Consider the following 19,937-nt stretch of genomic DNA (forward strand, 5'->3'; position numbering starts at 1 on the left):
TACAGCTTCAGTGGGAAACTTGCCTGAGGAAAGCATTCTGAATTTGGCCCAAACATTTCAGAATTATACCTTACATACACGGGGTTTGAATAAATACCTATGATAAACATTTCCAAAAGCTCCTGTGATTTAGGAGCTTAAGTGCCACAGACTTTCCATGAGACTTGGCTTTTAACCGTGTAAGGCATTGTCTACACTGAAAACATAGATCAATATATTTACTGCACTACGGGGGCATGAAAAACCACACAACTGAGCGCTGGGGTAGACGCTTCCACCGGCCTCACTACTATCGCTTGGGGAGGTGGAGTTCCTGCAGCCACGGAAAAGCCCCTTCCATGGCTGTAGTCCACGTCTACACATCGAGGCTACACAAGCATTGCTCCCGCGCCATTGCTTTGCCGCTGTAGTACCCATTGTGGAGACATGGCCTTGAAAATAGGATGATGATCAATTCCTAAATCAGTTGGGTGCTTTTGAAAATATTAATCTCTAGAGCCTGATTCTGAAAGAAGGAATGACCCCCACGCGGCAGATGTTAGTCACGTTGCTTAATGCCCTGTTGGAAGGCGCTCAGATACCATAGTGATGAATACAGAACCTATGGAATTTTCAGAGGCATTGACCACCTACAGGTCCAACCTCTGAAAACTCAGCACCTGTGAAAATCAGTCCATGGAGTTACACATTACACTTTCTACAGAAACGCTCTGGCATGAGCAGAGGGAAGTGTTCACGTGGGCAGTTCACACCGTTACATTATAACTGAACTCGTTCCAGTGTCTTGTTCCAGCTGATTCATGGTTAGGCTTTGAAATGCAAATTAATCATTATAACTTTTAATTGAGCTAATGTAAGCATCATATGTTACTAATTACACAATGCAGGAGGAAAAAAACTATTGCAAATGAATGTAACTGCTTAATCTAATCAGGATGGCAAGTTGTGTTTTAATTACAAATTGGTGTGTACAGGCAAAGCACCTGCTATGATTTAGTGGCTATGGTCCTGATGCGCAGAAGACCTGGTATTCTGATATTCCTGCACGTTGTTCAAGCCTATGAGTGCCAAAAATCAACCACCTCCTTTCTCCTCCCCACACACAAACATAGAAACCCCCATTCTGAATATGCCAACATGCCCATGGTCCCACTGCATCATTTACTGGGGGCTCTCTCCACAAACACATCTTTGGGATTTCAGCATCTCAGACACTGGTGCTACAAGGGACCATCTAGCCTCCTTGCTGTTTCTCCAGCAAAGGAAACCCTGCCCTTAAAACTGCCTTCACTCACCATCTCTCCTCTCCTGTGCTGTATAATCAAGGCTGCCTAAGGACTCCTGTACCACTCTGCACCTGCAGTCCTGGAGAACTCAAACTGAGCCCTTAGAAATTACTCTCCATTTTAAGTTGTGTAACAGTTTTCACACATCCAGGCGGAGAATTTCAAAGGCACGTAGGGGATTTGGGCACCCAATTCCCATTAAAACTGGATGGCGATGGAGAGCCTAAATCCCATAGGTGTCTTTTAAAATCTCAGCCCGAGAGTAAAAGTTTGTACACGAGGTCTTAATTTAGCCCCAAAAGATTGAATCCTGTTCACCTTTCTCCCACATTTAGCCCCATCTGATAGGCCCCAGAGATGGGAAACAACATGTCAGAGATGAGCACAGAAAGCCAAGAATAATTAGTTAAATGTAGGGGTAGCATTTAGTTTCTTATCTTTTATACATACATTAAAAAGAAACCCTATTTAGTCCAGCTCACTATCTGTCAGTTGTGCTTTACAAAAATGAAAGTGCCTTTGGAGTTCATTTCCTTGACACTCTTACAACTCAAAACACTGGGAAATGCATTCAGAAAATAAAATCACTCCCTGACAAAGACTTTGTCAGCTGAGCTAGAGCCTGGAGCAAATTTTTTACAACCAGATTAACACCCCTGCATATTGTGGATTTTACTGGAAAGGCTGATCTAACTGAGTGACTATAACATATGGGAATATAGTTGCATAATGCATCACCTTGAGTCTGTATTACTGTGAGATATGGGAAGATGACAATGTTTGCTGCCCAACTCTACTGGAGGGTCAGAAAAATAGTCATTTGCCAACAACTCTGCTCATAATTAACTGGAGCATTCCAGGGAGGGAAAAATACCTCTGAAACGTTATGGGCATTACAACATGGTGTCTAAAAAGCAAAGGCAAGCAGTTTTTTCCTCGCATTTTTTAATCTGATGTGGTAGCTCTGATTTGCCAAAAGGATTAATAAAGCCTCATGGTTTCTGAGCACATTCACGTGTTTCAGATTTGCCCAGTAAAACACATTCAAGCTAAAAACCATTAATCTTTTTTTTTTAACCATTAGGGGGCGGATTACTGTGGAACAATCTCCATTTCTCCCACTAAGTGGACAGATGGATTGCTACTTTGAAACTGGGTACAGTGTGGAATTTGGCAGAGGTCTCTGATTTCTTTCTTCAAATTCACTGTCTTGCAGAGGTTTGGTGTATGGGCGACACTAAGCAGACAGGAAATTAGAGGAGCTCTTTTAAGGCAAAAAAGTCTAAGTCTCATTAAGTATTATTTTTAAGTAGCAGAACTAGAAGTTCTACGGAAATGCTCATCACCACCACCTGTTTCCAATGCCCAAGTTGGGTAGGGACAGCTTCTGCTGGTTTCTTGGCTTTGGTTCCTGGATTGCCAGCCACCACAAGTCTCAGCTCATTTTACAGATGGGAAACTGAAGCACTGAGAGCTTAGTGACTTTCCCATGTTCACAGAGGAAGTCTGTGGCAAAGCAGGGTCTTGAAGCCAGGTCTCTCATGTCCCAGGTCAGTGCACCAACCACCTGACCATCCTTCCTCTCAAGGAAATGATCAGTTTCTTTAAAAAAATCAAAGAAAACTGCATTCTCCAAAAAAAAAAAAAAAAATTCTAAAGGCTCAATCCTGAAACACTTACTACCCTGACTAGTTCAGGGAGTCAACTTGCCATAGTAACTCAGTACAGCAACAAGCATCTTCAGGATCTGCCCATCAGCAGCAACCCTTGTTCTGCTGTCCTTTTTACTCTCACAAGCAAAATAAGGGTGGGCTAGGCCAGTACTTGGAGGGGCAGCTCCTCGCTGCTGCAGGAGGTGGGATTAATTCAGATGGTGTTTCTTAGGGCCTGGCCAGCATTCACTGCCAGACATCGTGCTTGCTATGGAGAGCAGGCCCATTCAAGATAATGGATTGCAGTCAACAGCGTCTCTTTCAAGCTGAGGAAAATGGACAGACAAAAGAAATACTAATTTTGATCTCATGAGAAACTATCGTGAGCAGCAAATTCCCCAGCCATAAAAACGGCTCTGCATCAGTGCAAACCAGAGCCTCATGCTGGCTTCAGCCAAACTCTGGAGCAAACTCCAAGATTACAATAAGCAGATTCAAAAGGCATGAAAGCAATTTCTGAGCAAAGCTAAACACATTGTTAAGACTCCAAAGTACATACTTACCCACCCATTTCTTAGCAAGCCTTGCGAATAGGCCGGCAGTCTAGTTTGAAAGCACCCCGACTCGTCCGTATCTCCAGCTGACTTTCTGATATATGGGTCAATACTGGTTTATCTGAAAAAACGTGTCAACTCATTTTTCTTCAGCTTTCAGAGATACCTTTTAAAACAGACATTTATTTTAACCCTAAATCATCTGCCTATGCCGGTCTTCATTCAGAGGGAAGAAACCCAGCAGAGTAAGACGCAGGTAATTCCCCTTGATCTGAAGGCTCGCTTCTAAATCAAATCAATTTTTCCTAACTTAATTTGTCTAATCTAAATCACTGACCCATGCGTGTTCTCACAATCCTTTGACAAGAGCAGCACCAACTGAAGCAAGGCTAAAACGCTTCAGCCAGACCAATTCGTGGAGCTCTTAAGGGGAATTCTTTCATTGCTGTAATTAATTTTTTTAAGTGTCACAGTGGGATGCTCTGAATTCAAACCCAGGCCAAGGAGTAATGATTATGCTAATGGGACAAGCTGGGCAGTAAATAAGGGTGTGTGTGCCGCTGAAAGAGATCATTTCCAAACGGTGGGCTGACACCACACTTTGCAGATAACCACTTAGATTATAAAGTTCCCACAGCGATTCCCAGACACTAGTGGGCTTACACTTCTCCTGCCATGGATTCTTCAGACTTCCCCGGTGATCTGTGCTGAATTTACAGTCCTTCTCTCATTCAGCCACATGCACTTGAAATCCTCATGGACCTATACGCCATTTTAGAGCACACATGTAATCACCCAGCTCTCAGGGCCCGATCCTGCAGGGGCTGACTGTCTCTTGAAAGACACTGAGCACCCTCAGCTCCCATTGACTTCAGCAGAAGTTAGGAGCACGCTGTAACTCCCAGGAGGTTGCGGGATCAGGGCACTCGCTGGTAATCCTGTACAACTGCTCAGAAAGGTTGCAAGCCATAGGCCAAAGATGCAGAAGTGATTTTGGATGCCCAGAAGGGAGACACCCAAGATCCCAGTTCTCCACTGCCTTGCCCCTTGTATAGTCATGGAGACCCGTGCACAGTGGCTGGCTATAAAATGGGCATGACCGTACTTTTAATGCACTTTGAGATCTACATGGGAGAAGCTAGGAGGTGGTATTGTTCTAGCTCTGCCGAGTGTATTTGGGAGGGGAAGGTGTCTCAACTTTAGATGACATTAACATTTATATGACTTGTTTTTAATGGAGATGAGTTTTCTGGCCCAAAGTCACTGATGCTAACATATTTCAATGGATTCCTTTCAAAGGAAATACAGTCAGTGAATAAAGGCATATTGTTTTGGTTAAATAGGAAAAAAAAAAAAGGAAGAAACCTTTTTTATATTAACTCCAGCGGCTGCCAGAGATGAACATATAATAATGCTGATAACTAATATACTCCATCTTTGCAAAACAGAGATGAGAATGTCTTAGTGCAAAATGATGCTTTTAGAGAACGTGGGACCATACCTTCTCCTTTTAGAGAACGTGGGACCCTTGTGATCAGCCACAGAGTGTGCTTTCACCGTGTTCAGCTAAATTCCTGTGTCCTTTATTCTACAGATAACTTATAACTATCAGATTTATCCACCTGCACAGGACTCATTTGTCTAGCCACTGTCCAGCCACCATTTAAATAGGTCCTTTTGTTACCGACTCTTCCGTCAGCTACTGCAAGGCTCTAAAGGATGTAAGCACTGAAGAGGAAGAGGAATAGCATAGGGTCATCCAAGGGACAGAGCTGGGAATCATTGAATGCAACTGAGGGAAGGGGAAATTTCGGCTGAATATCAGGGAGGTCTAAGACTGTGAAACGAGCTGCCAAAGGGTACAATAGAAGCCTCATTGCTGGAGTCATTTAAAAATGGACTAAACAAAGCGCTTGAGAATAGCCTGTACTGAACAATCCAGCATTGTCGGAGGGGATGGAAAAGATGACTTAATGGGTCTTTTCCATCTCTAATTCCTATGATTCTGTGTGACTGATGCACAGGGGTAGCTGAGTGTCCCGTCATTCAAAAAAAAACAAAAACGAGCGCACAGAGTAGCCCATGATCTGTCTCGGTCTGCATAGCCACAGAGCTGCTGCTATTAGAGCAAACGTTTTAGAGTCTAAAATGTAAACCCTAGATTTCAACTTCTCTAATTATAAAATCTAGTTCACTAAATGCACATGCACATGTTCGTCTTTATTTTCACCATTAAGCAATGAAAGAATTGAATAATACTTTGCTCTTCGATGCAAACATCCTCCCATCTGTGAAATTTACACTCAGCACCCTGTGAGCTGGGACAGCAGCAGCATCCCCATTTTACAGCTGGAGAACTGAGGAACAGGTGCTCAGCAGCCTGATTTCCAGAGCAGCTGAGCAACCAGTGACTTGACGAATGTTACCAAAGAAGTTCATGGCAGAAGCCAGAATACAATCCAGATCTCCCAACTTGTACTTCTGTGATTAAAGCCCCAGATCACCTCTCCTCCCTTTAAGGTTACTGTGGGGTTCTCCTCTTCTCTGATTTAAAAATGTCACTCCTGAGTGAGTAGCAAACAGACTACGGTGTGGGACAAGGGATGTGCTAGCCACCACTTCCCGCAGCCCTCATTGGCCTGGAGCGGTGAACTGCAGCCAGTGGGCGCTGCAATCGGCTGAAATTGCCAACACGGCAGGTAAACCAACCAGCCAGGCCCACCAGGGTACATACCCTGGCGAGCCGCATGCCAAAGGTTGCCAATCCCTGCTTTACTGTATCCAGCTTCATAGCGTTTAAGACCAGAAGAGACCATTACATCATCTAGTGGCACCTAATTTCCATCCAGATACCTCTATAGTTAATCCTTCAACACCCATGTGAGGCAGGGCTACTGGGAGTTCTATGGGTCCCATTTTTCAGGTAGGGAAGTGTGACAGTGAGCCTAAGGGCTAGATCCACCAAGGGACTTGGTCATCTAATTGACATCTGAGGTGCCACAGACCCTCAAACCCCTTAGCTTAGCAGCTTAACCCTGCAGGTACCTAAACCCCCTAGGCCCCAAAGTTTCTATCAGTGAGCAGGCACAAAACCGCTTAAGTCCTGACAACACTGAGCTCCTTGGCACCCTAGCTGATGCCCAAGTCTCCAGAGGGGCTTTGGACGCTGTCCTGCCTATCTCACCTGAGCGGCCTGAGCCCACAGGTGTTCTCAGAGCATGCCTATTGGCTGGGCCTTACACAAGAGACAGCCAGCAGTGACCAGATCCACAATGTACTTTGCTGGGGCTAGGGTGTGTGCATGTCCCAGAATACCCAATAGCCTAGTGGTTAGTGCACGTCCCCAGGTTGCAGGAGACCTGTTTTCAAATCCCTGCTCTGCCTGATTTCAAACAGGGACATGAACCCAGGGGAGCTCCCAGACTCCTGCACTATTTGGCTTTCTGGGTGCAGGGGGGTGTGTCTCAGTCTGTTGTGTTGATCCTGTTCTGCTTCATATAAATAAATATTCACTGGGCCAGAGAGAAAGATTGACTCTGTAGCCCAGTGATCAGGGTACTTCTTGGGAAACTGGAGATGAAGTCCCTGCACTAAATCACTGGGTGGGCTATTGGCTATCATTGTGTGGAAGTCATTCTCCTCTGAAGAAAGGGCAGACCCAGGTGTGGCACCTAACTCCAGGAGGGGCGTCACATCTGTGAATCCCAGATGGAGTTAGGCATCTGAGTACCTTAGAGGGGTGGGGCCCAAGCCCCACTCTTCTCCCCAGCATTTCCTACTGGCTGACTTAAGCCACTCCCCGCTCCCCTTGCTGGCTTTCTGAGAATCCCATTCATAGGCACCTAACTGTCCCCATGCCTTGTACAGGGAACCAAGGGGGCCGAACTCAGGGCTGAGAATTCCACTAGGTGGCAGGACACCTAAATATTAGGCATTGCAAATTCCTTTGGGGATTCAGCCCTAAGTGACTTGCCCACAGTCACATCAGGAGTCTGTGGCAGCATCAGGTTTCCCCAACTCACAGAGTAGTGCCCCAACCATCAGACCTCTCTCTGGTTGCTGCTTTCCATCTCAGTGGTGGGGGAAGTGATCACACAGAGAGAATCTGCAAAGTGATTTGAGAAGACCACAGCTGTACAAATAGAAGATATTGGAAACTGCATTAAAACAAAAAACCATGCATATGCAGTAGGCTCTGGCCTAGTGGAAGACTGATGTTTGCTCCTGGCATACGTATCTCCCTCAGCAGAGCCCTTTCATGAGAACAGAACTAAGTGAAATATCTTCCCCAAGCTCTGCAAAATGGGGTGGGTGGGTGTGTGTGTGTGTGTGTGTGTGTGTGTGTGTGTGTGTGTGTGTGTGTGTGTGAGAAATCTGATGCCACACTTCGTTTCTGTCTTTGCCTGAAGTGACGAGAGACAGTGAGGGGTGTAATCAACACTTTTAAAATGATCTTAAATGACAGCCAAATTGATCAAGTGGCAAGTCTCAGCTGCTTTTACACCCGAACAACCTGGTTTTCTGTGAAAAATAGTGTCTACATTGCCTTTCAATAACTTAACTCCTGAAATATGCATACCTGCCTTCATTTCTCACCAAAATTTGGAAGAAAAGCAGTTTCCACACAAAATCTGGAGTACCTCATAAATTAACGAAATTTTCCCAGCTCTAACACCCACTTCTGTAACCAAAGAACAATTGAAAGCCTGTTGCAGGAGTATTTTTTGATTATCATCATACATACATACATACTATAGCACTTGTGCCTAGAAGCCAGCCAAGCCAGGATCCCATTGTGTTCAGTGCAAACATATAGCCCTTTCCCCAAAGATCTTCTTCTGAATATACCACTGTGGTCACCCTCCAGGGTAGGCACGACAGTAGATCCTGCAGCACTCTGAGCCACATAAGGACCTAGACAGAGTCAGATACAGTGTGCTCTTTTCCCACTGCTGTAACTTGCCTCAGAGGATGTCTTTGCATGTCAGTTTTGCCTCTTTGCTTTCAGATGTCGACAGCCTCCACTGAGGGACCATTCGGAAAAATTCCTGACAATGTGGAAGAGAAGCATCTTCCACTACCTAAAAAGCACTGAGGGACATAAACAAGTGGTAATTCTCACTGAAAAGCCTTAAAGTGAGACTGTTTGAAGGCTGTACTTGCAGAGTGTTGATGTGCAATAATCACATTCCAATGCACCAGCAGAGCAATTGTCAAAGGTTAGTGCAATCTTTCTGTTAAAAAAAATTCTAGCCACTGCCTGTTATTAGTAGTATCAAGCGGGTGTTCAGTGGGCCGGATTTTAATCTCCCTTATGCCATTGATTTCTGCAGCGTAGGTCCTCATTTAAATTTGTATGAGAGAGCAGAATTGGGCCCACTATCATCAGTAAGTTAGAAAGTGAAGAATAGGCAAGCACAGAACTGATCTCAGTTACACCACTATGTAAACAATTCATGTCAGAGGAATGAGTCCAGATTTACACAGGAGCGGTGCCAGGGTTTCTGGCGCCCTAGGCAGAATTAAGGGGGCGGCATTTTGTGCGCTCCCCACAGGGCGCACGGGAGCTTCTGGTTCTACTTCCATCGCTCCGCCAAAGAAGGACCCTCCGCCGAAATGCCGCAGGCGATAGCGGCAGTCAATTGAGCTGCTCAATTACCCGCTGCTGTTTTCCGCAGCATGTCGGCAGAAGGTCCTTCAGCGGCGCAACAGGAGCGGAACTGGAAACTCCCGTGCGCCCCATGGGGAGCGCACAAAATGCTGCCCCCCAAATCCTGGGACCCTAGGCAACCACCTAGAGTTGCCTAATGGAAGTGTCGGCCCTGGATTTACAACTAGTGTAACAAGAAAAGAATGGGGCTTATTAAACAGTAAAATATGGCAAAGTCACAGGCATGCGTCTCTCTGGAAAACATGATCCACTGAGTGGCTGATATGTAACTGATTAAGAATATGCATGGCTCCTTCACGCATGCCAAAAACACAGTTACGTGAGCAAAACTTGTATCTTTGCACATACCCATCTGCAGATGCCAATACCATTCTGTGCCCAGTCCTGCTTCCACGGAGAGCTTTACAATTGACATCAGTGGGAGCAGCTTGATGAGTTAATGCAGCCTGAAGCTATATGTATCTGTACCCACAGTCACTCCACCCTGTGGGCAACCCCATATAACAACCAGGGGCAACAATCAGCAAGCAGGTCCTTAGCAGCATCATGGCTTCTTTGTCAGGCACATGTCTAGGGAGCTGGAGTACAGGACAGGAGGCACAAGGGTGAAATCCTGGCCTCACTGAAGTCAATGGGAGACTTCAGCAGAGCCAGGATTTCACCTAACATCTCCGTGCAGATGACAAGCTGGGGATTTAAGGTCTGGACACCCTGCTACTCCCATGGGCAAATCCTGTCACCCTGAAGTCCCAAAAGATTATTTTGGAGGGAACTCAGCAAGTGGAACCTCAGGGGGGTTTGCCCTCCCCCATGCCCTCTTCCCACAGTAATTCCTGCAGCAGGGCCAGTCTGACCCCATATGGTTCCATTATAAAGACTGAGCAGCACCTACTGTGTTAACGCCAGTTTAGTCACTGGGACAGCAGTGTTTCGAGTGAGCGTCTCGAAGCCTGGATCATAGCCAGTAATAAAATACAAAAATCCATACAATTAGATTTGGTGTATGTAACTATTTTGGAGTCGAAACCTAAAGAGAGACTATCAATCAGCTAAAAAGTGATTTCAGTGAATGGAGCGTTGAGACCAACCTTGACAAATTGAAGAAAATGATCAAAAATTGAAACACGCTCAGTCTGAATGATTTTCTACTGTTTGAAATATATAAAACCAGGCTGCCGTATCAGTGACTAAAGAATACCAAGCAAGGACAGCACTGTACTCTCACTGGACCAGATTCTGATTTCAGTAACAATGCCATCAATCCAGAGTAATTCCATTTACTTCAGTGGAGCTACACCAGATTTACACTGGTGTGATGTGAAATCAGAGTGTTTGAAATATATTTCTTTAGTGGATCTTTCAGCAGGAGGCAGCATATGATTCCACGCACACACATAAAGCTCCACTGTGAAAAGTAACCTTATTAGAGGAAATATATAAACCTAATGGATGCTGTACTAAATGTGTAAAAGATAATCTGCATATTTAAACTTTTTGTGTGATCACATTTTAGAAATGTACTGTACAACAGAAACTCCGGGTTTTTAGTTTCAAAGATGGCTCTGCATAAAAATGTTCCCGTATTCTGTAGCTAGAGTAATAGGTAGATACACACATATATATAATCCGCCTCCACCTCTTCTATTCCAAGCGCTTTTTTTGCACCCAGGGATCTTCATGGTCTGTGTACATTTTACAGTCATTAAAGTAGTAAATTCATTAAACTAAAAGTGAGTTAATTAGGGAAGACTCAGTCCTGAGCTCTCCACGTCTCACCCAACAAGCAGACAACAGCACTGATGCATGCTCACCTGCACGGAAGGAGACAGTACCTCCTGTTGATCAAAAGTGACCACTACAACCAGTTGAGAAGTACCTGGAGGGCTTCTAAAGAGAGTCCCATTCAGCTCTTCCTACCTGCAAGGAGGCTAATTGCAATGCCTTAAGGATGGGAAGGGTTCCAGGTGGAACCAGGCAGGCATGTGAAAAGTCAGGTAACTAATCCAGGTCATCCATAGGATAGCTGTTCACAGAACCTTACAGACAGCCTCACTGCTGCCAGGCAGAGCCATGGCAACAGACCAAGGACCACCACCAGGAAGATACACTCCAGAGCATGGCATATAGGGCCGCTAGCATCCAGGCATGTGCACCCTGCTTAAAGCCCCATGAGCTCCAGTAATTGTGCCACCAGAGACAGGAGAATGATCTCTCTATTGGAGCCTCACAAAGTGATTTGGGCAACACACTGGAGAACAAACAAGTCGAGTGCACTTCAGAAAGCTGTCCAGAACACGGTGATGAGAACACAGAGCAGAAAAACTGGTGGTCCAAGACACAAAGGTGCCCAAAGAGCTGTCTGAATAAAGCCCCAGGTGGCCATGGTTCTGGGGGTATTAAATAGATGAAATGTTGGGGTGATCAGTAATGTACCACAGATGATTCCTGAAAGGCGCTTGTTAAAATGCTACCACCTTGCAGACGGAAAGCTTGGGAAGATTTCCTGCCTTTCACTGTTCCTCACCTCTCTGGTCCACAAGCAAATGCACTCAAAGCCTATTAGGCGATGAACAAACGTGTTGTGGGAGTTTGTGAGCAGGGTGCGAACTCCAGCTGCTTTACTGTACACCCCGTATTTCATCCAAAGTGACCCCCTTCCAACAGGCTGAGTTTAGTAGCAATGAGCAATAACACCAAAATAACCATTTTCTCCCTCAAGGTTGGCTGTTCCCAGGGCTTCCCTGCAAAGACCATATTATCCTAGACCTCAGCTCTTGCACCCAAAAAGACACTTGGATCACTTGATACCTGTTCTGTTCATTCCATTTGAAGCACCTGGCATTGGCCATTGTCTGACCACCGGTATGACCCAGTATGGCCATTCTTATGTTCCCTTTCACCAAGAGCCATGCGCCCTTATATCCAGAGGGGAGTTAACATACCACATGTGCTAATGAATCAGGAAGAAATAATCAGCATATCCCTGTAGGATTCCAACACTGCTGCCCTGTGGAGCTATTGGTTGTGCGGGGGGGGCAGCATTTCCCCTGAAGAGAATGCAATGAGTCTATCCTAAAAACAAACTGTCCACCAGCCTGCCAGTCCCATAATTCCCCCTTAAACCTCCTCATTGGGCCTCCACCTGTATCCTTGAGGCCCATGGAGACTATGCATAGAATAAAGCCTGCAAGATCTGGCCCTTACTAATGCCAACTTCCGTGCTCTCAAATGAATGACTGTCGAAGTCGGTAATACTCAGACTGCGGCTCTCAAGCCATGTGTTCCTCTTTAATGTGTCTTGCAGCACAATATTAAACCACTGTGTGATTTAATTATTAACTAATCTGAGTTATTAACCAATCCATTGTACTGTGATATTAACCAACAGTAGTTGATAAAATACTTGGTCAGGCATTTTGCTGGGAGAATTTTATATCTATACACACACACTTTATATAAAACTAAATATTTAAATATGAATATACAGTACTATAGTAAATGAAACAATGAATTCACGTGACTGTGGCTCTTCTCAATAATGTTAATCACTAATTTGGCTCCTGAACCACTGAGGTCTGAGTATCACTGGTCTAAACTGAGCTCATTAGAAGTGAGAAGAGGAACAGAAAAAACAGGAAGGGGAACCACATTGCTGCTGAAATTGAATAAATTTGTGCACTGCTCCCCATCTTCTGGCTGACAAGGGTAGAAGGCAAAGGGTGGACAAACAGATTTCCCTCAAGCAGACATATTGCATTGTCTCCTCAGTAGAGAGAGGAGATATGGAATATTCTCATTACCTAGCAGTAAAGAAGAGCCATCAGATGCTTTGAGTAGGAACATTTTAAAATATTCTCCCTATTATGGGTAAACATCAAAGAGTTTGGGAGTTTATTTAGCAAAAGAACCCAAATCTTTGCCTGCTTCTCTGAAGCACAGGATCTGAACCTCTTGGCTCTGCAGAACCAGGGCTGGTAGTCTCAGACTGATTCCCTTTGGCTTTTGCTTCTGAGCAGGTCAGAAATGTGCACAAACTGCACTTTCTTGTAGCCCTTTGCCATTTCACCTTCTGCTTCTACTCAGAACCAGCAAACGCAGAAGCAAAGAGACCCATCAGATATAACAAAGGGGGTAGGGGGCAGTTCTGAATATTTCCAAGCCTCACAAAGTTTTGTGATGTCCCAGAAAGTGCTGCTTCTGGAAGGTATCAGCCATGCAAGATTTTCAGACTTAGGCCAGGTCCACACTACAGCGTTAAATAGATTTAAACAGCGTTAAATCGATTTAACGCTGTACCCGTCCACACTACAAGGCACTTAAAATCGATTTTAAGGGGTCTTAAAATCGATTTCTGTACTCCAGCTAAACGAAAGGAGTAACCCTAAAAATCGATATTACTAAATCAATTTAGGGTTAGTGTGGACGGAAATCGAAGTTATTGGTCCCATTCTTTTACTGAGCTACCCAGAGTGCACCGCTCCGGAAATCGATGGTAGCCTGGGACCATGGACGCACACCACCGAAGTAATGTGCCCTAGTGTGGACGCGTAAAATCGATTTTATAAAATCTGTTTTATAAAATCGATTTTATTAATTTCGATTTTACTCTGTAGTGTGGACGTGGCCTATGGTACTTACCCAGAGGTGAAAGTAAGCTGGTATGGTCTGGTGTACTGGCAAGAGCAGGTACACCGTGCCGGACTGGACCGGCTTCCCCAGCGATGATTTAAAGGGCCCGCTGCTCCTGCCACTGCGGGGAGCCTTAGATCCTTCAAAGCACTACCAGAGCTCCAGAAACAGGGCTCAGCAGCAGAGCTCTGGCAGCGCTTTAAAGGACCCAGGGCTCCCCTCAGTGGCAGAGCCCCAGGCCCTTTAAATCACCACCGGAGCCCTGACACCCCAGGATGGCAGCGGCAGGGCTCCTGCAGTGATTTAAAGGGCCCGGAGCTCTGCAGCAGCCGGAGCTATGTGCCCTTTAATTCATCCCTGAGTCTCGGGGCTCCCAGCCGTTACGGTGATTTAAAGGCCTAAGCCTCCCAGCCGGAGCCTCAGAGTCTTTAAATATTGAAAGGCCCCGCCTCTTCTGGTTGAGGCCACATCCCTGCTCAGAACTCCAGTGCACCAGTAAGTCCTTTAAGTTACTTTCACCCCTGTACTTACCACATTTGCAAAGACAAGAATTGGAGGACATGGAAAAGTCCCAAGAGGAGTAAAGTACACAGAGCTTCCAAAATCCCCAGAGCTGGCTTGGGTTGTCACCAGTTTTAACGGCCTCATTGGGGGCTTTGAGGGCATTTTCTAAAGCTCTGTCACAGGGACCAATGGGGAGAACAGGCAAGAAACAAAAAAGGTACAGAGTGAGAACCCTCCATGTGAGACTCCTCTAGGGCAGGATACTAGATTCAGCTTGCTAATGGCTATATTAGAACAGAATATGGTAGGCACAAATGGTTCCTGTCTTCCCAATGGGCCAAACTCAAACCTTGGATCTCGATGGCCCTGAACTTTACAATCTCTGAAATCCAGCACGGACATGACTTTTGTGACTTGGGACCACCACTCATTCCCACCTTCATTGTCAAAATGCAAGAGATGAGGAAACCCCTCAGTATTGTTAGCAACCTACAACAAGTATGCAGAATGAAGACATTCGCTAGACAGGATTTGGATGAGTCTCTAATTTCTAAAGTAGATTCTCACTCATTCTAACACCCTCAGCTCACAGACCATAGACTGTCCTGTCATCTACAGCCCATACTCCACGGGTGGCCAACCTGTGGCTCCAGAGCCACATGCAGCTCTTCAGAAGTTAATATGCGGCTCCTTGTATAGGCACCTACTCCGGGGCTGGAGCTACAGGTGCCAACTTTCCAATGTGCCAGGAGGTGCTCACTGTTCAACCCCTGGCTCTGCCACAGGCCCTTCCCCCACTCCGCCCCTTCCCACCCCCTCCCCTGAGCCTGCCGTGCCCTCGTTCCCCCCTTCCATCCTCCAAGCCTCCTGCACGCCATGAAACAGGTGATCGGGAAGGAGGGGGAGGCTCTGATCAGCAGGGCTGCCGGTAGGTGGGAGGCGCTGGGAGCACAGAGCTGATGGGGGGCTGCTGATGTATTACTGTGGCTCTTTGGCAATAGACATTGGTAAATTCTGGCTCCTTCTCAGGCTCAGCTTGGCCGCCCCTGCCATACTCGATGGGCACGACACAGGCCAGCTCCAGTGTCTGGTGAACAGGGGCACTAGATTAGACAGGCCAAAGGGAAGAGTGAGGACTCTGGAGGTGTTCACCAAACACCAGCATGAACTGCAGCGGCACCGCTCCTTCCCAGAGCACACAGAGTAGCCTGAAGAGCAGAGGTAGAACATTACAGAGGTCGGCTAAGAAGGTACAAAGCAGCAACAATGTGGGTTTCCAGACGTAGAAGCACTCAGCGTGTTGCAGCAATCACACCCACAACCTACTCTCATCATGGTAGCTACCCACAGAAGTGCAGGGGAGAAGGCAGAAAAAAGAAGTCAGAAAGGAGATGCACATTACAATGAGTAACAAGAAAAAAAAAACCCACTCCATTGCTACTACTGTAGACAGAGGCAGCAGCAATGGGTTTCAACCTGCAGCTCGTGGACCCCAGGGGGCCGCAGACTATATCTAAGATTTCCAAAAGGAACCACATCTCCATTTGAAATTTTTTAAAGCCTCCACAAATGAAAAAAGAAAGGTTGCAAACCACTGGTCTCCAGCTCTAACTGTCATGAAATCAAATGCTGGGTCTTACTCAGGCAATTAATATTTCAAAAAGTCAACAGCTCGTAAAGGACCAGTGCATGTCGACAGCCACACAGACACTGCCCAGGCGTTCCCCACCCGCACTATGTCCACTAACGGGGGCGAGGGGTGCTCAGCTTTGGCAAGTAGAGAGTCCCCGCTCTGTTCTCTCACGTCTCTCAGGGCGAGTTGATAAAACACTTTTGCTCGCGTTGCTGGGCAGGGAGATGCAATTTGTGCCTCGCTAGCTGTGAGCTGGCAGCAGGATTTGGGATTAGGAAAAATTCCCCCAACTGATTCTCGCAGGCCAGGCCACTGAGGGGGAAGGCTGAAGTGCAGAGATGCGGAAGGTAAACATGCCATGGAGAATCCTGTCGGGTTTTTCTGTGCTCGAGGGCTACTGGGTTCGAGTTCTGTCTGACGTTTCCCGTTCTTCCCCCCTTGAAGCCATATATCCAGACAGACTGAAAATTGACTCCTTTCCAGCTAGCAGTTTACAGCATTATTTTTTCATTCTCTGCTCCCATCACTTAAGGATCTTTACTGAAATCTGTCCTATTTGCATACAAAGACTCGTGGTGTCCCAGTTGAGAGAGAGAACTGGGCTACATGCCCATCACGAGGGTCACTCGTATTTAATCTGAAATCCTTCAATCACTAAGTATTCGGTGTGAGCCTTTCTATACTCAGCGCAAGCTAAATACCTACAACCGAACGTGACAGCCGCGCTGCTCCACGCCCAATAAACACAGAAGAAATGCCGCGCAATTTCAGCACCGGCGCATCTACATTATATTTGTTTTTTAAACTACCACGATTTAGCACTGAACAGCCGTGCGGGAGCCCGCGCTCCTAGTGGAGGGTGCCAGGAGAAGGGCCTTCGGGACTTCTGCAAGCGCACCGGGGTGCAGCGTTCGCCCTGAAGAGGAAATCTCACCGTTCCCCCACACCCGAGGGTGGGCCCAAAATAAAACGCTGCTCTCACGCTCAGTTGCAAACCATAATGCAGGCATATTATATAGTTTAAAATCGGTGGTTTTCCAGACATGAATCGATTGGCTCCTCTACTCTAGACCTGATAACCTGCAAGATGCTGAGATTCGCATGGGAGATGCTCAGAGCCCTCAACTCCCCACTCGGCGAAGCTTGCAGGATCAGATCCTAAATATGCTCGCAGGACTAGTTAGGTAGAGTCGCTAGTCCTGCAAGAGTGGTCCCACTGGACTCGGTGGGTCAGATCAGGGCATCTGTTGTTTTAAAGCAGAACCCCACTGTCTGCAAAGATACATTAATGCCGTGCTACGGTCCAAGCGGTTTGTGGGACGGGGACCTTTCTTTCCCAGCTATTCCTCAATCCCTGTTGCTATTTATCGAGACAAGAAAAGCACGCAACACACTGCGTCCTGGCCAGTCTCCGTACATCCAGGAAAGGTGGCACTAGCATCATTTTACCTACGAGTTCTGAATTCCTGCATTTTCTTTCAAAGAAACTGCAAAAAAAGGGGGAGCGCGTCCGCTGAGCCTTTCCCACCGGGGAGTCTTCACGGAGCGCTCAGCGATACCCCCCCCCCACCCCCTTACACTTCTGTTCACTCGCTTTGTTAACTCTGCCCTGGCCCCAGAGCCGTTACATCAGCACGTCGGAGTAACGTTTCCCCGGGATTTCTTGCAAACACACAGCGGTAAAGTTTTCCTCCAGAAAGCAGCAAAGCCCTCAGATTCGGGGCTGTCCCCACCGATCTGCGGGATGATTCCGGACAGGGGCCGAGCACCTGGGAGTAAACGCCAGTGTGCGACCATCAGGGAACCGGCTCATCTCGAGTGACTGCACCGGAGAAGTCACAGGGGAGCAATCAGCGCAACCCGGGGAGAGAAAGCTGCTCTCTGGCACACGGATTTGCGGGGACATTTCACCTCGTGAGTCCCCATTGTCACTGGGATTCGCAAGCCTGGGGCTGGCAAAGCAGGAGCAATACAGATGGCTTCATACTTTCTACAGCCATCCCTGACATCTCCCCAGTGCTGGCAGAGGCACTGCCAGACAGGCCACCCACCTGCGCCTTTGGGTGTCCCGGGGGGGGGGGTCACAAGCGGGAATCGGCCAGCTAGCCATAGGGGAGGAGCGGGCATAGAGCATTCCCACGACCCGAGCCCAGAGAGAGGGGCTGGGCTGGGAGAGAAGGCAAGAGCGCCCAGCAGGTGGGTGGAAGCAGCAGCTGTCAGAAAACCCTCTTCCCTCGTTCCCGACTGGGAAAACTGGAGCTCCTCCGCAGCAGCCGCAGCGAGCTTTGCCAGGGGTCAGGCAGGGCTTGTGGGGTCGCCCCAGAGCTGACAGCTGGGACCTGAACGGGGGCTGCTATTTCCGGCACACATACCCCTCCCCAGGAGAATGAACCCCAGGACCGTAGTGGGAGAGAGGTGCCAGGCCAAGAAGGGACTGTAACACCAGTGGGCAGTGTGGGAGGCCATAGCCCCCCCAGAGTGAGAGATCGGGGGGTCCCAGCAGCCTCAGTCCCCTGCGGACAGTTTGCGACGGGGGTGGGGGTGATTCCGCCTTAAGTTTATTTGCGTAACTTTGCGCTGCCCGGATCTCTCCTCTCCAATGCCACGAGCGAGGGGACAGAAGGCTGGGGACACGCGTGGGAATGGACACGCCAGTGAGCCCCATCCTCCCCGGGTCACACGAGAAACCCCAGCCCCACGTCCCCTGCACATGCCCCACGTGTCCAGCCCGCAGCCTCGGGGAGCCACAGGTGAAAACCCATCAACCAGAACGAGGATAACTTGGGGGGGGGGGGTGTTACCTTTGCACAGCAGGGCAGCCAACGCCAGCGCCAGCACCGGGCACCTGGGCACCATCCTCTCTGCTCCATCCCCAGCAGTCATAGTGCGGAGTTATTTGCGGGGGGGGCGTGTTTGGGGGGGTCTGAGTAAACAGATCCCCCCTCCCCCGCTTTTTTTCCTTGTGGTTAAACCAAAACCCCCTGAAGAACCGGCTCCGGCCCGCCAGCGATCATCACAGCCCCCGGGAAAGCCGAGTCCCCTGGGGAAGGGCCGGGGCGCAGCAGCCCGTGGTCCTCGGCGCAAGGCGGCTGGCCCCGCGGTCTCCTCGCATCCCGGCGCCGCGGGAAGCCCTCGCCCATCCCCGGGCGCCGCGGCCGGAACCTCCTGCACTGGCCGGTGCTTGCAAATCCTCCCCGGCGGCCGGCCGGCTGGCTCCACCCCGGCGGCGGGTTCCTGCCTCTTCCCCCGCCTGCGGCCGGAGCCCAGCCCGGGCGGCTGCTGCGCTCCAGCCGGGGACCGCGGCGCGCCTGTCTCACCTCCGAGCGGGGCGCATCTGCGAGCGGCTGCAGGATCCCGCCCCCCCCTCCAGTGCTACAGCGCGGGGGGGCTGCGAGTGACAAGCCGGCAGGGCCAATGGAAGGGGGGTGGGCTGGGAAACGGGACAGGCGGGGGGGCAAGGCGGACAGGCTGGGAACCCCCAGGAGTTGGCGGGGGGTAATCGCCTTTACCTGCCTGGGCTGGGAGCGCGGGTCTAGCTCGGGGACGCGGGGCTGGGGTCTAGCCGCTCTCCTGGGCTGGCTCACCCCGCGGGAGGAGGGCGCAGGACGGGGGGTACGAAGGAGGAGCAGCCTGGGGAGAACCCGGGAGGGGGGTGGATCTCAGCCAGGAAAACAACCGTGGGGAGGCCGGGAGAAGCGGCTGCGCGGGAAGTTGTTCAACTGCGCCGTGCAGGGTGTGGGGGACACCCCAGAGCCCCTCCTGTGCCGGGGGGAAGCGCGCAGACCGCGCCCCGCCGGGGCTCCCTCGGCCCCGCTCGCTCCGGGCCGGAGGAAGAGCAGCACTCAGGGGTTCATACCAGCCCCCGGCTGGGCTCTTCCCCCGTCGCTGCTTCGCTCCCAGCGCTGCCGGAGGTTTGATTCCTGAGCGGTTAGCGGTAGGAGAGGCCAAACCCAGCCCCGTGTGCCCTGAGGAGCCGAGATCGATGGGGCAGGACCGAGAAGAGGGTTT

At 48.8% G+C, this 19,937-nt stretch overlaps 1 protein-coding gene across 1 annotated transcript in view; it reads right to left on the reverse strand.

The window, feature by feature from the left end:
• The window catches only part of TMEM132B (transmembrane protein 132B), an 840,134-nt gene extending 821,075 nt beyond the window's left edge, over positions 1 to 19,059 (reverse strand). The window contains exon 1 of the mRNA XM_050923489.1: positions 18,731 to 19,059. Coding sequence (XP_050779446.1) covers positions 18,731 to 18,812 — 82 coding nt within the window. The 5' untranslated portion in view covers positions 18,813 to 19,059. The remainder of the gene's footprint in view (positions 1 to 18,730) is intronic.
• Positions 19,060 to 19,937: the final 878 nt, after the last annotated feature.

Source organism: Gopherus flavomarginatus, chromosome 15 (assembly GCF_025201925.1).
Source record: "Gopherus flavomarginatus isolate rGopFla2 chromosome 15, rGopFla2.mat.asm, whole genome shotgun sequence".
Taxonomy (NCBI): Eukaryota; Metazoa; Chordata; order Testudines; family Testudinidae; genus Gopherus; species Gopherus flavomarginatus.